The sequence below is a fragment of the Mytilus edulis genome, chromosome 7 (genome assembly GCF_963676685.1).
Source record: "Mytilus edulis chromosome 7, xbMytEdul2.2, whole genome shotgun sequence".
NCBI lineage: Eukaryota > Metazoa > Mollusca > Bivalvia > Mytilida > Mytilidae > Mytilus > Mytilus edulis.
This window is the reverse complement of record NC_092350.1, coordinates 23,004,899-23,017,651: the sequence shown is the minus strand read 5'-3', so window position 1 is coordinate 23,017,651 and position 12,753 is coordinate 23,004,899. Positions and strand designations below refer to the sequence as shown.

Sequence of the window (12,753 nt, the reverse complement as noted above, 5' to 3'; positions counted from 1 at the left end):
GTTGATAAATACTGTAAACGTTTTGTGTATATCTAAATATATTTACCTATGTTGAAAGACGTGCATACTATCGGATCATAAAAATACAGCTTGTTTAGTCTCTAGGAAATCTTGTAAGACTTCCACTGCTATTTTTGCTAAATAGGTGCAAGTTGGGTACCGTTACGTTAGGTATTTTTCATCTTTTTTAAAATAGGAATTACATTTTTTGTACATTTGTCTGTCTCCAGTTAGCAAATAAAATGTCATTTTTAAAACACAACAACTTTATTGTTATCAATGAAATATCAAATACTAGATAAACACAGACAAAGTAAATAATAGAAATTTTTGTTTGTTGTCTCTTTTGTTTGTTGGGTTTTTTTTAATGTTCATGACAGCCATCTCTTATAATTATTAGACTTTTTTTCAAATAAATTACAGAAACATTTGGCTATTTTTATTTATTGCAGTGATGCTTTCCGACTTAATAAAGAATACATGTAAAATCCCTGAAAATGAAAATCCGTTTCACCAGTTCCCGTCCAGTTTGTACTGAAATTTAGAATGAAACAAGCATTTCCGGATTTTAAAAAATCTACAAAATAATCACATTTTATTAAGATAATTGAAAATGACAGAAATAATAAGAGTATTAGAACTTTACAGTGGTATAGGAGGAATGCATTGTGCACTTCAAGGTTCGGTTAGCTTAAATGTTAGCTTAAAAGTGATCATGTATAGGTTTATGGCCACAATATTTGGACACAAATTTACTTTACCTACACTTGTGACTAAGTTGTGTCTTGTCGAAACATAAGGTTGTCATCAAGACTTCAATACTGAAGAATACATGGTGTTGCACATGTGTAATTAAAGAAAATGTATACACATTATTTATAATATACCATACTAATCAGTCATTCATGCTAATGATGTTTGTTAGTTAGAAATTACTCTGATGTCAAACAGCTGTTTTGCCAGACAAGCTAAAACAGCTGTTGGAGGTCAGAGTAATCTTGGACTAACAATGACTAAGTGTTTGTATATTCAAATTATGGTTAAAAATGATAACTTTAATGTACATAATGTACTAGTCCGAGATTACTCTGACGTCCAACGGCTGTTTTTCCAGACAAGCTGGGGCCGTGGGACGTCAGAGCTCGTCCCATATCAAAAAGTGGATATTTGCCCACTCAAAATAGATGCGCTGCTTCGTCGCTTTCTGGTGCCGACTGACGGCCTTGGAATTATATAAATCGGGCATCAATCTGTTCATTTTTCATTTATCTTTTCATTTATGTAAGTTTCACCTACCTGCCAACCTTTCTTTTTTCCATATTTTAACAGTTTTCACATAGTCACTAATAATGTACATGTTTTGTTTGAGTGTTTTTAATCATGTTAATTATTGGAAGCTGGAGAATACAGATGTACATAATTTAGTTACATGTAGCTGATCTCTGAAGTTGTCAACAAATGTGGTTTCAATGATAAAGGGAAGTGCAACCATTTGTATGTGTCCATGGAACATGGCTTCCAATACTTTTTGACCTTGCCTTAATTTATTCAATAATTACTATCAACACAAACCCTACTCTAATACCTTCTTATTACAATCTGTGTTGCTTACGTAATTCATCTGGTTTTAATTTCCTGTGAAGTTTTATTGTTATTAATTTAAATAAAATTATTAAAAGTCACAGAAAGTGAGACATGTAATTGCTTTTCCAGCAAAGCAGTCATGATCAACAATGGTCAACAATTGTTAAGTTTTAAGTGTGATAGTTCTACAAATGTAACTGCAATATACATGCACTTGTGATAGTAATATTTTCATATCAGAGAGCTACATTTTATACAAACTATAAATACATGTATATTTTTACAGACAGTGGCATCAAATATGAAGTTGTAGCAGCAATAGATGTAAATACAACAGCAAACAAGATTTACAGACATAATTTCAAGGGAACATACCTTATAGAAAATGGCATAGAGGTACATGTAATACAATGCTGAAACACATAAATGTACTTGATGATACAATACCCTAGCTAACACTTAGAGATAATATATGAAATGCAACACTACTGTAGCAATTAAAGATAATACATATTATCATATACTTGTATAAAATATTACTTAAATTTTACAGTTCAATAACATTTAAAAATATCATAAGGCTATGAAAGGTTTACTAGGTTTATTGGAATTTCAATAGCGGGCTGATAAAGGTGCCTTTATTGACTGCTTCCGGTACGTTATCACATGCCTTTCCGTTAATTTCCGTGACGTTTATCACATGCAACTTCATGCATTTCCGGAAATTTGTATGAAACCACAACAGAACGCGGAAAACGGCAAGAACGCGATAAGACTTTTCAAAAAATGGTTGAGGAGCAAAAATGAATTAAGTTAAACTTGTTTTGAAAGACATAAATGAGTTGACAATATTATTGAAGAACACGATAATTATTGCGAAAAGATCAATGAATGCTTGTAATAGTATGCAATAAAAACAATTAAAGTTATTAATAAGATTTTTTTTTGGTTGTCTGTAAATATAATCTGAAAATGCAAAGATAAACAAAATTAAATTTTAAGAGTTCTTGTCTGTATATTTCTTCTGCTGAAGTATATGATAAAAAGATAATTACATGTCATTTTTCATATCAGACCCTTTATCGGCCCTCGTTCATGATATTAGCCCTCGAGCCTGCGGCTCTTGGGCTAATATCATAACCTTGGGCCGATAAAGGGTCTGATATGAAAAATGCCATGTAATAATCTATACTTATTATACCTCATCATGCTCATGTCAAAATGTTTTTTTTATTGGTTAAGATGAGGGAGATAATTTACTCTAACCCATGGCAAAAAATCTATTATCCTTCACTGAGAGTCTGAGACTCTTGATTATTTGTGTGCTGTACATATACTAGTAAGAGGGATTGTTGTTACATTTTATTTACACGAGGTCATAGTTTACTTCTTTGAATTGGAAATTTAACAGATAGTATTAACTATGATGAAGTCATTAATACATAGCCATGATAGCTGAGAGGATGAAAGAGCAAATTGTTACCCCTTGAAAAGACATGGTCAACCTTGGCTTCACTGAGGTTGACAAAGTTTTCTCTGAGTAAAAATCTACTCTATCTATCACCCATTCAGCTTTTCATAAAATATACAAAACTGTAGCATATAGAAATAAAATAGAATAGAATACTGTAGCATTTAGTTCATAATAAAATACTATAACGATTATAATCTTTCTGACATTTTGTAATTAAAATTTATAGATTTGATGAGTTCCTGTCCTTGTAATGGAGTAAAAGTGGTACACTTACTACACTACAATTGAGAGTTAAGTTAAGAAGAAAAATTTCGATATAAATTCATTCAAATTAACTTGAAATAATTCGTCAATATGCATGATATGAGAGAACTGTACTTATATTATGACCTTCATATCTTTGTAGAAACTGACAGTTACACAAATAGATCGAATGAAAATAGATATGATACTGATGAGTCCTCCTTGTCAACCGTTCACTAGAGTCGGGAAAAAACTAGATATTGATGATCTCAGGACAAAATCATTTCTTCATCTATTAGATCTGTTACCTCAGTGAGTTCAATCTTATCTTTATCTGCTGTGAATTACATCTACATGTATTACCAGAGTGATGTCAATGTTGTTGTTTTTTTTACCAATTTTAATCTAGTGTCTTATATAAGATCTGTTACTGAGTGAGTTTAGCCTGTTTGTACATTACAATTGCACTAGTAAATAAATATATATGAAAGGGAGTGTAAGTATGTAAATATGTCAGTGAGAGGGCAACCCAACAATATATAAAGCCGTTTTGCACTGATTTGAATGTATTTTTTTTTTAAACTTAACATTGTTCCATTATGTGATTTTGCTATTATACCAAATAAAATTAGTTGTGATATAATCATGAAAAGATATAATTTATTTATTGTAACTCACATATGGTGCAGTAAAATTTGAACTTAAAAGTCTTTATGTGTTAATACTTTATTCAAGAATATTTCATTTAAGAAAATATAAATTGTACACAGAATTTTGCAGCAAAAACGTGTATCTAAATAAATGCATATACATGTAATGGTTCCACGCTCAGAATTTATACAAATACATAAATATTGCAATCATGTTGATCAGGAGAGATTTTAGACTTGAATTATATAAAGCTGAGGAGAATTTTAATTTATTTGTTTCAGACTGACACATTGTCCATCTTACATTCTTGTAGAAAATGTGAAAGGATTTGAAGAGTCACAAACTCGAGACTTGCTTATCAAAGCTTTACAGAAATGTCAATTTCATTTACAGGTAATAATCTTTTTTGTGTAAGTCAATTACCGTACTAATGACAAAAATGTCCGTGTTCTGATGACTCCTGTTAAAATTAACCATACTAGAAGATGCCAGCGAAATCACGGTACAATTGGGAAAGTGTTTAAACAAAGAGTTTTTTAAATTTCGTGGGCGTCATAGCTTATAAGACACAGATTGATAACGTTCTTTGACTTTTGATATTTTCTCAAAAATTGATGTTTTCTGTGGAATAAAATTGTTTCAAAGATTAATTTCAGAAGTACAAAACACTACATTTATACGTCATATCACAAATATTTCCGACTTTGTATAGTTTCAGAGGAGTTGTAGCTCAATGAAATTGGTCTCTTCCTTTGTAGTATATCTTTCCTTGTGTGTATACGTATCTCCCTCAACTATTGAAAAAAAGTGTATTTTCTCCTTTTCATGCAAAATTTCAACATTCATAATTGTGGACATGAAGATTAACATAATGCAGCCAATTTAAGCATTACAGTTCAAACAAAATTCGTCTAAAGGCACCATGCATATGGTTTTGCAGCATCATATCTGGAAAACAGTAATTTCCATTAGTATACAATGCAAACGTATTTATTTTTATTAGGTTTATTACATCAGGGCTTAAATGGAAAACCACAGAACAAACCTATAAATTGTATGGTAGCCTTTAGCATGTTTCTTTACTTGATGTTTCAATGAAATTCTTCAGAAAGTACCAGGTCGGGAAAATGACAATTGTTTTCCATTTAACCCATATGCATCGTTTCATAAAATTGAAGATTTTTACTAGCAATATGAATAAGAAAATATGGTATCAGTGCCATGTGAAAACTCCCTACCCAAGTTGCAATGTAAAAAAAGTCGAACAAGTATAGGTCAAAGTATAGCCTTCAACATGCAGCCTTGGCTCACAGAGAACAGCAAGGTACTGTATAGCAGGTTATTTTTGCGGGGATTCATAACTTTTATCAATACCTTTGAATGTTCACTTTTAATTTTGGTGGGATTCATTTTGGCAATTTTGTTCTATCCGCGAAAAATAGGGAAAATTTACACCCTGTGAAAATAATACCCTATACCGTATATTATAAAAGCTATGAAGCTTTATATTACTAGCAATGTTCATGGTCTTTAGCTGATTAAAACGATATATATAATTTATGATTCACTGTCATCTATAATGAAAATTTCATATTTTATAATGCATATGATTTTATATTATAACAGGAGTTCATGTTGACACCATTACAATTTGGGATACCCAACTCAAGACTGCGGTACTACATGATTGCCAAAAGACTTCCAGTCAATCCAAATTATTCGTGGTCAAATACTGAACAAGTTTGTACTTTTATTTTTCTTTCAACCTCTGCATTTTTATGGCTAACCCACCTTAATTAGATAAGTTTTCATCATATATTTCATGTCAATTTTCCAGAATTCAGAATCATTCCAGATTAGAATAATTCCTTGTTTAATATTGTTGATTTTTACATGCTTATCACACAAGAAATATTACAGGGTATTTTTGTTCTTTAGAAACAAGTGAAAATAACACTGACAAAGCTTTCAATGGAGACAAATTGCATTGTATAATTTTCATTTATATTCAAACATTTTATTTTAGCTTTGTTACTCTGTACCTAGTGTTGTGCAACCTTACTTAAGGTACAAAATACTATGTGACACAGAGAAGAGATGTTACCATACTGACAAGGGAGCTAATCCTGACATGATCTTAATGCTTACCAGCAAAAAAGAAGAAACAAAAAGTCTTTCACAGAGCTCAGACTGTGAAACTGTGAGCGAATCAAAATTAGATGAGTGTACTGGGTGTACTAAAAATAAATGTGAAGAGGAAGACTGGATGTTTGTCAATCATAATGATGGAGAAGGTGATAGTTCAAAAACAAACCAGGGACCAGTCTTGGCTAAAAGATTAAAAACCAAACATTCATGTGATAAAGAAAAACATTCAAATGAAGATGATTTGAAACCATTGTGTTGCATGTGTGACAATGAGAGCAGATTAATGGAAGAGAGTCAGCTATTGAGACAGGATGAGGATACAGAGACATACCATGGTAAATGTTTACAACTACAACATTTCCTGGAGAAACAGTCAGCAGAATACTTTAACAAATACAAATTACCTGACAAAGATCTAAAGAGATTTATTGTAATGGATGTGGTGTTTCCATGTATTAGGAAAACTATCTGCTTTACCAAAAGGTTGGTATGCTTAAATTTATGAAAAAAATATGTTGAGCATACCTCAATGGGTTAGCAACACAACAACACGACACATCCAAAATCTAGGTCATAGTACCAAATATTTATTCAAGCCACCACTCTCTTTGCAAGGGATTATTTCTTTTAATCAAACTCAAACAATAAACTTGAGCATATACCAGTAGTCAGTTCCCAAAAGTATTGTCTCGTATTGTGTTTTCAACCGTCTTACGTTTTCGACCTAATTCTACTTTCACTTCCCGTATGCTGTGCATGCCCGTGTGACGTCATATTCGGCTGCTATACTTAGTAACAATAGCAAATGATACCACGTGTGGTGAAGATTTTCCAAATAAAGGTATTATAATTAAGTATTTATACTTGTACTGAAAAAATCAACATACCTTTAATGGCATATAAGAAATACCTGGTTCCCGGAACTTCATGAACTTCGGATGTACCAAAACAGGTACTTCAGATCTGACAAACATACAAAATGGACCCTTTTTTTTAAATTTGGTGCAGTTTTTTTGATATTTAAAATTAAAAGTCTAAAAGTGTTCTACAATGATCACCAGTCCTTCAGCTTTCATTTGATGCCAAAAATATGTTACGTAAATATCCTTCATATTTTGAAAGTTACACTCATGCGTAGGAACTATTTTGTGTTAAATATGTACAATTTTCTGGTATGTGCTTTCTGGCCGGGCCCAAAATTAGTGGTGTTACACCATTTAAATACTGAAATATGCATGCTCCTTACAGCTTTTTACAGAAAAAATTAAATATCAGTTAATTTTTATTTACAGAAAAAACAGTCTGTCAGTGGAAATTACAGACAATAATCACCAACCTCACTTCAAAATGCATTAACTAAAGTATTTAACAAAAACATGAATGTATACAAGATCATACATGTACAAGGCTTCGAAAGTGCCTCATTGTGAAATGTGTACAACTTGTCCAAAAAAGATATCAAAATAATATTTTATATCTTTTAGTTGTATATGTAACCATTTAATTCATTAAGTAATAAGTTTGATCGCCTCTAACACTTTGATATAAATTTTGGTATCAAATTCGTAACCAATTCCGGATTTGTACGACATGTCATTTCCAACTTTAGACCCGTTTCTTAGATAGGTCGAAAACACAAGATGCTTGTTTTTGTCAACAAAGGTGCCATCAATTTAATGAACTCAAATAAAAAAAAAATTAAAAATCTAAATATATTTCAGATACAAATATTTTATGCACAAGTATACTAGTGACTCTCAAAATATTAGGCATGTCTATGTTCAAACATATAAAAGGGAAATTCGAAAAAATATGTTAGTAGGTTGAAAATACAATACATGAGGATATATTATACATGGTAGGCAGGTAGACATTCTTATCATATATACATCTTGTAATGTACATAATTGGTGATTTTTCACAGTAAACACTGGTGATGCTGATTGGAGTTGTATTCAAAAGTTATTGTATGGCAGATCATTATACACAGTGGCAGTCACAAACAATTATCTTGTTTCTCAGAGACTTCAAATTTTAAGTCTTGGTTCTGAAAATTAGTTGTGTTTATGAAGAAGTACTTATGATGTAACATTTTTACATGGTATGGTAATATTAAAGTATTTGCGGTCTACAGTTTCAAGGAGAATGTCAGGCTTTACTGACCCGGAAATTGTTCAAACATTGTAGTGCATGTTCATATATATGTGTTTGATGAAAAGTATGTGCTAGACTGTTTCTGTTGTGTAATCTTTTTCCGCAAAGATAAGCAAGTCCAATCACTTTATAGGATAGAGATCTTGTTAGTACATATTTTTTCTTTTGACCCACTGGAATTTTTATGGGGGAAACTGAAGTCAATCCAATAATTATTTCTGATTTCAGGTATGGTCACTACATGGAGGGAGCAGGATCAATTATCCAGATGTCAACAGAGGCTGAGGTAGTTTAAGATTGCCTGTTTAACCCTTTTAATTTAAATAATTATAAGCATATAATTAATTAATAATTTAGGCAACTTCAACATGTCACAGATAGCAATTTGAGTCAAGCACATAAAGTTGGTTGCTATGTTGTTTTTAGGTAACAAAACAATTACAATGTATAACTATTTTTTTTATAATTTCATAGCTTTATACAAGTCTGCATACAAACCTATAAGACATTGCACTTGATAAACATTTAAATTAGTGGCAGGAGCTGATCCAGCCATTTTTTAAAAGGAGTTCCAACCATATGTTCCAATTCAAAAGTGTTGATTGTCAAAATAAAAAAGAGGGTTCCAACCCCAGGAATCCATCCGTGAAAACTGTCACTGAGTGGTTCAGAATTGAAATTAATGAAAATTGATATCCCAAGAATAACAATGAATCCACAGTATATTATACCTGAATGGATGTTTGTAGGATGTAACTGGAGCATGTCAGTTGAAAAAGGAGGCAGTGGAAAAGAAAAATAACAAGAATTGGGGAGAAAAAGAGATCGCCATAATTAGAAAATTACAACTGAGATACTTCACTCCAAGGGAGATTGCAAACCTTCTTTGTTTTCCAGAAACATTTGGTAAGTTTAGTTGTACATAATTGAATGAACAAATAAGGTTGTACAGTGTTTTAATGGAAGCCACTTTTGTATTGAAAAATTGGTTATTAAGAAACATTTTCTATTTTTACAAGTTAAAAATATATTGACATTAATATAGCAGGTTTAATGGGCATACAGTGGATTCTTTTCTTTGTTTTCATGGGTAATAACTTTAGTGAATTGAGGAAAGATGGTATTCTGGAGGATCTTTCATATTCATTTTGTGGTTTTGCAAAAGTATTGCCATGGATTTTACTTTTATCAATAACTAGTAAATAAACAAAATGGGAAAGACGAACAATAATTATCATCCAAGATTTAGATAAACTCAACAAAAATTGTGTGATTTCTCAGATTCTCTTTAGGAATATAAGGAAATGATTAATACAGATATATTTTATATAAGATGGTATCAGACTTAAAAAACAGCATCATAAAATATTTTGTTATTTTGTATTGTACTTATTTTTTGTAATTTCTATGATTTTAGATTTCCCTGACAATGTTTCTACAATACAGAAAAACAGAGTACTCGGGAACAGTCTAAACGTACATGTAGTATCTGTCCTGATTAGACTTCTCACAATGAAATGATCCGCACCAAAGTACATGTGATATTCGTGTCATGTGACATACTTATGAATCTCTTTTCATTTGACTGCTGAAGTGATTTAAAAGTAGTCCTCATATAAGTAGGGTCTATAATACATCAGACTTGGTACTCAGCCAAACATTTGTTTATTATTTGCCATGGTGTTTGAATTGATTGTGTCTTCCTTTGAATCCAGCTGTGATAAAATTAATAAAATTGTTATTATTAACCTTACTAGTGTTTTTGTTTTTTGTTTGTGCATGCAAAAAAGTTTTGCATATTTAATGAAGCTGTCAGTCTTAATATTCATTTCATATATTACTTTGGATTCATTTATTCATCGACTTTTGAACATTTTCTGACAGGTAGAACATTATAATTTTATAGACCTATTTAAAATTACCCAAAGATGTACATTTGAACAGGTTTTGGGGTTTTAGGTCGACTTTTCATATTACCAGTTGTTGATATTTGCCATATACTTACAGGATACATACATGTATGGTCTTCTAAAAAAGTCTTTTAAAAATATGAAGATGTGATATGATTGCCAATGAGAGAATTCTCCACCAATGACCAACAGACATTGGGGTAAATGTACGACCTTCAACAATGAGCAAAACCCAAACAGCATAGTAAGCCATAAAAAGCTGACAGAGAAATGATAAATGTTAAACAATTTTATGAGAAAACTTCCATTTAAGACGGAAACTGTCTAAAATTTAATTCAAATGCTAAAATTGTGAAGATTTCAATAATTTAGCATGACTTAATGATGCGAGGGCCAAAAAGTGGTCTTACTGAACCTACTCCGTTTTAACTTTTTTTGCAGTTTTCAATTTGCCCTTATTGGATCTAAAATAAAACTGGTTTGATTTCAACAAAACTTAATATTTGGAGTTCTCTGATATTTGGAATCTAACTATGTATTTAGATTTTGGGCCTTTTTATCAAATTGGTCCATAATGAGGTCCAAAGGGACCAAAATTAAAATTGGTTTGATTTCATCAAATATTAAATTCTTGTGGTTCTTTGATATGATGATTGTAACCATAAATTTAGATTTATGATATTGTCCCATATAAGGTTAATGTCCAATTTCAAATATTTAAAGGGGCATTAACTATCAAATTCATGTTCACCGTTTTGACTCAAATTCTTGTATTTTAGCTCACTGGGGCTGGAAGCACCCCATGTGAGCTTATGCCATCACTTGTCATTGTCGTCTGTTGTCTGTCGTTGTAAACTATCTAAAACTCTTTTTCTCTTAAACTACTGGGCCAAATACCTTCAAACTTTAACTAAATTGTATCCGAAGTTTTGATCCATGGACAAACATGGCCACAATAGCTAACTAGAGGCTCTAAAGAGCCTGTGTCGCTCACCTTGGTCTATGTGAATATTAAACAAAGGAAGCAGATGGATTCATGACAAAATTGTGTTTTGGTGATGGGGATGTGTTTGTACATCTTACTTTACTGATTATTCTTGCTGCTAACAATTATCTCTATCTATAATAAACTTGGCCCAGTAGTTTCAGTGGAAAATGTTAGTAAAAATTTACAAATATTATGAAAATTGTTAAAAATTGACTATAAAGGACAATAACTCCTTAGGGGGTCAATTGACCATTTGGGTCATGTTGACATATTTTTAAGGTCTTACTTTGCTGTAAATTATTGCTGTTTACAGTTTATCTCTATCTATAATAATATTCAAGATAATAACCAAAAACAGCAAAATTTCCTTAAAATTACCAATTCAGGTTAGGGGCAGCAACCCAGCAACGGGTTGTCCGATTCATCTGAAAATTTCAGGGCAGATAGATCTTGACCTGATAAACAATTTCATCCCATCAGATTTGCTTTAAATGCTTTGGTTTTTTAATTATAAGCCAAAAACTGTATTTTACCCCTATTTTCTTTTTAGCTCACCTGGCCCGAAGGGCCAAGTGAGCTTTTCCCATCACTTTGCGTCCGGCGTCGTCGTCGTCCGTCGTCGTTAACTTTTACAAAAATCTTCTCCTCTGAAACTACTGGGCCAAATTAAACCAAACTTGGCCACAATCATCATTGGGGTATCTAGTTTAAAAAATGTGTGGCGTGACCCGGCCAACCAACCAAGATGGCCGCCATGGCTAAAAATAGAACATAGGGGTAAAATGCAGTTTTTGGCTTATAACTCAAAAACCAAAGCATTTAGAGCAAATCTGACATGGGGTAAAATTGTTTATCAGGTCAAGATCTATCTGCCTTGAAATTTTCAGATGAATAGGACAACCCGTTGTTGGGTTACTGCCCCTGAATTGACAATTTTAAGGAAATTTTGCTGTTTTTGGTTATTATCTTGAATATTATTATAGATAGAGATATACTGTAAACAGCAATAATGTTCAGCAAAGTAAGATTTACAAATAAGTCAACGTGACCGAAATGGTCAGTTGACCACTTTAGGAGTTATTGCCCTTTATAATCAATTTTTAACCATTTTTCGTAAATCTTAGTAATCTTTTAGAAAAATCTTCTCCTCTGAAACTACTGGGCCAAATTTAACCAAACTTAGCCATAATTGGGGTATCTAGTTTAAAAAATGTGTCATGTGACCCGGCCATCCAACCAAGATGGCCGCCATGGCTAAAAATAGAACCTTGGGTAAAATGCAGTTTTTGGCTTATAACTCAAAAACCAAAGCATTTAGAGTAAATCTGACATGAGGTAAATTTGTTTATCAGGTCAAGATTTACCTGCCCTGAAATTTTCAGATGAATTGGACAACCCAGTTTTGGGTTGCTGCCCCAGAATAAGTAATTTTAATGAAATTTTGCTGTTTTTGGTTATTATCTTGAATATTATTATAGATAGAGATAAACTGTAAACAGCAATAATGTTCAGCAAAAAAAGATTTACAAATAAGTCAACATGACCGAAATGGTCAGTTGACCCCTTTAGGAGTTATTGCCCTTAATAGTCAATTTTTAACC

The 12,753-nt window shown here is 31.9% G+C and overlaps 1 protein-coding gene across 1 annotated transcript; it reads left to right on the top strand.

Annotated features, from left to right (window-relative positions):
• The first annotated feature begins 526 nt into the window (after positions 1-526).
• LOC139481044 (tRNA (cytosine(38)-C(5))-methyltransferase-like) lies at positions 527-10,007 on the top strand. Its single transcript, XM_071264096.1, has 9 exons — positions 527-680; positions 1,871-1,980; positions 3,465-3,613; positions 4,234-4,345; positions 5,579-5,692; positions 5,979-6,583; positions 8,483-8,540; positions 9,004-9,160; positions 9,672-10,007. The coding sequence occupies exons 1-9, from the start codon at positions 614-616 to the stop codon at positions 9,773-9,775; spliced, it is 1,476 nt and encodes a 491-aa protein (XP_071120197.1). The 5' UTR covers positions 527-613; the 3' UTR covers positions 9,776-10,007.
• Positions 10,008-12,753: the final 2,746 nt, after the last annotated feature.

Bases quoted from the DNA above. Each gene is read 5' to 3' on its own strand.
- LOC139481044 (XM_071264096.1), top strand. From the start codon at position 614: ATGACAGAAATAATAAGAGTATTAGAACTTTACAGTGGTATAGGAGGA. The intron at 3,614-4,233 runs GTGAGTTCAATC...TATTTGTTTCAG, and splicing joins CTATTAGATCTGTTACCTCA to ACTGACACATTGTCCATCTT. The intron at 9,161-9,671 runs GTAAGTTTAGTT...CTATGATTTTAG, and splicing joins TTGTTTTCCAGAAACATTTG to ATTTCCCTGACAATGTTTCT.